The sequence below is a fragment of the Lycium ferocissimum genome, chromosome 4 (genome assembly GCF_029784015.1).
Source record: "Lycium ferocissimum isolate CSIRO_LF1 chromosome 4, AGI_CSIRO_Lferr_CH_V1, whole genome shotgun sequence".
In the NCBI taxonomy this organism is placed as follows: Eukaryota; Viridiplantae; Streptophyta; class Magnoliopsida; order Solanales; family Solanaceae; genus Lycium; species Lycium ferocissimum.
Window position 1 is genome coordinate 31,766,690 of NC_081345.1, and position 3,387 is coordinate 31,770,076.

The following is a 3,387-nucleotide window of genomic DNA, read 5'->3' on the forward strand; positions in this document are numbered from 1 at the left end:
CACTCCTGTCCCAACCCCCACCCCGATCCTCCTGTCCCGCCCCACCCGACCCTACTTACCCCCCCCCACCCCAACCCACCCCACATCCACGCTCAAAGTGTTTGCTTAATTTATAAATAAATGTTCTTGAATAATATTTTTTGCTTACTTACCAAAGATTAAAAAAAAGTAAGTAAGAAAATAACTTATTTTGATTTTGAGGAAAATGTTTTTCCTAAATTCCAAACACACCCTAAATAACTAAGACCAAATTCTTTATAAAAAGGAGTTCAGCTTCATGGAAGCATAACAAACAATAACACTTCAGAGCTCTCTTTAAAAGAAAAGTAAAGGAAATATGGGTTCTGAAAATATCAAGCTTCCAAATATAGACTTTTCTCATCAAGACCTAAATCCAGGCACACTTGTATGGAACCAAGTGAAAAGCCAAGTCCGCCGAGCACTAGTAGAATATGGTTGTTTTGAAGCATCGTTTGCTAAAATTCCTATACACCTTCGAAAATCCATTTTTGAATCCTTACAAGAGCTTTTTGATCTCCCTTTACAAACAAAAATAAGAAACATTTCAACAAAACCCTACCATGGCTACGTTGGACAGTATCCTCAAGTTCCACTCTATGAAAGTATGGGCATTGATGATGCTAATATCCCAGATAAAGCTGAAAAATTCACTCAAATTCTCTGGCCCCAAGGAAATCATACTTTTTGGTAAAACATTCTTCTCAATTATTATTGTTATTATTATATTATTTTTTAATTCCAGTATTCAATATCAACTAGTCCGATTAATCTGAATTCGCATCGAATAGTCCAATAGGGAATTAAAGTTTCACTAGCTACCCAGAGGTTCTCCATTTTCAGAGCTCGAATCTGGTATATACCGTATGTGTAATATTTCACTATCGGGGGTTCTGAGGAATCCCTTTCCACCCCTCTAGCTTCGCCCTGAGTAGAGGGATACCCAATCATCCCGTCACATTGTGGTAAATCTAGTGTTGAACCCAGTATTTCTATACACTGAGATAAGATATATACATGTGAAAAATCACAAAATTTATTATAATAAATATTATTAAATTTCAAACTCATAGTTCTGGATCTGTCTCTAGCCACCTTCACAACCCTTCGTGGTGTATAGATGCTATTAGTATTATTTTGGAAAAATTACAGCCCAATACCTTTGAATGATCTAGTTTACAGAATAGCCAACAAATGTATAGGTTTTGTATATTATACATATAATATACATATAATATATGTATAATATACATATACTATACATATAATATCCATATCAATGTATAAATTTTGTATATGTAAACTACTGTCGATAATTAAGTGTGGTCGATGGTACATTTACGTAAGTTTCCCTTAATTTTTTATGTGTTTTGGCAGTAAAACTATTCAGTCATACTCAGAGCAACTATCAGAGTTGGACCAGACAATAAGGAGGATGATTCTGGAGAGCTTAGGCGTTGCAAACTACATGGATGAGCATATGAATTCGACCAACTACCTTCTTCGAGTTATGAAGTATAAAGGGCCTCAAAGCAGTGAAACAAAATTAGGACTAAATGCTCACACGGACAAGAACATTGTTACCATACTATACCAAAATCAAGTAAATGGTCTTGAAGTTTTGACCAAAGATGGGCAGTGGATCAATGTTGACCCTACACCAGACACTTTCACTGTCATGATTGGAGATTCTCTTAACGTAAGCTCTTCCAACATTAACGTGCTCTTTTGGCTATATATTCTTATTTTTAATTTTACTTAGAAGGTCCGTTGATTAGTGCTAGTGGCGGACACAGAAATTTTAAGCCATCAGTTCTCAACTACTTTTAATCCAGTTTCTTGAGCAGTGCACCTATTTTCTTATTCTTAAATTAGGTGGCAAGTGTCTCTATTTCCTTATCTTTACTAAGATTACAATATAAATAGATATGTTTGGGCCAGCAACAACCTCTGTTTGAGCATCCAGTAGCGTCAATGCAGGTCCGCAGGCTCTGTAGGTTGTAATACGATAGCAAAATTAGAAATTTCACTAAGGATATTTAAGATGTAATATATATTTATAAAAAGTAATTTCTAATATATATTTATAAAAAGTAATTTCTAACCTATATACTCAATATTATTTTCTACATAATATGTATGATTATATAAGGAGTATAATTTTTCATATACACCGTATGATTTTATAGTTTAATTTTCCTATATTCACCGTATAATTTCCGATAAAGGGTTCTCAACTGACTACCCTTCAATTTTTGTGGCTCCGTTATTGAATATAAGAGAATTTATAATATCTACTTGTTATAACTAAGTTGTGTGGCAGGTAACATGTCTGATTTTTAGGTTACTAATCTCATTTTTATGAGCGATTATCCATAGCTATCTTTTAGAGATGACTTGATATGAGTGAAAATTCTTTTATATTGTCACGAAGTTGAACCGCTCGAACGTATTCTTTTATGTCCTTTATTTTTTGGGTTGCTTGATAGTTTGATTGATTCTTTTTGTATGCAGGCATGGGCAAATGGCCGGCTGCATTCACCATATCATAGAGTGATGATGACAGGAAATGAAGCAAGATACTCAGTTGGTTTGTTTTCAATACCTAAAGCTGGATACATGATAAAAGCACCAGAAGAACTGGTGGATGAAGAGCATCCTTTACTCTTTAAGCCATTTGATCATGTTGAATTCCTAGCTTTCTACTACACTGAAGAAGGCCAAAGATGTAAATCTGCTCTAAAGACCTATTGTGGTGTCTGAATTCAATTTCCTTGATTATGTTGTGAGGAGAATAAATTTTATTATATATGCTCCTTAAGTACTTGCTTGTGTTTTTATTTATTGGTCTGAGTAATAATATTGTTGTTAGACCGACTCAGATAACCAGATTAATAATAAGTTTTGTCGCTTTTATAACTCTGCAGACGGTATATTCTCCTTCTCCTGTATAAGAAGTCACGGAGTGGCAGCTGAAGCAGGCTGCACTCCGTTGACATGCCTGCTTGATCACAAGGGCATTTCTGGTATTTTATTGATTTTTGCGCTTTAAACTTATTGTACTTCCTGCTGTATTGGGTGTATCTCTAACAGATGTAGTGTTTGTGAAACTGGGACCCATTCTTGCACTTGTTAATAGGGAGTTCTGCGGATAATGCTAATAGCAAAGTGGGCCTCATTCAACATTTTACACACGTCATTCTCATATGGCAGCTACACAGCTTCTGCACATATAGTACTCTTGAAATGACCCACTACAAATTACATAAATTTCATATTCTTTTTCTTACATATATATATATATATTGGGAAAATTTCATAAAGACTAAATTTGGGTTTAAAGAACATAATTTTTTATTTTGATGGTAG

The 3,387-nt window shown here is 34.5% G+C and overlaps 1 protein-coding gene across 1 annotated transcript; it reads left to right on the forward strand.

Annotated features, from left to right (window-relative positions):
• The first annotated feature begins 223 nt into the window (after positions 1-223).
• Positions 224-2,946, forward strand: LOC132052305 (probable 2-oxoglutarate-dependent dioxygenase AOP1). The gene is made up of 3 exons (XM_059443795.1): positions 224-708; positions 1,396-1,717; positions 2,533-2,946. Exons 1-3 carry the CDS (start codon positions 338-340, stop codon positions 2,779-2,781), a joined length of 942 nt encoding a protein of 313 aa, XP_059299778.1. The 5' UTR covers positions 224-337; the 3' UTR covers positions 2,782-2,946.
• Positions 2,947-3,387: the final 441 nt, after the last annotated feature.

Bases quoted from the DNA above. Each gene is read 5' to 3' on its own strand.
- LOC132052305 (XM_059443795.1), top strand. From the start codon at position 338: ATGGGTTCTGAAAATATCAAGCTTCCAAATATAGACTTTTCTCATCAA. The intron at 709-1,395 runs GTAAAACATTCT...GTGTTTTGGCAG, and splicing joins CAAGGAAATCATACTTTTTG to TAAAACTATTCAGTCATACT. The intron at 1,718-2,532 runs GTAAGCTCTTCC...TTTTGTATGCAG, and splicing joins TGATTGGAGATTCTCTTAAC to GCATGGGCAAATGGCCGGCT.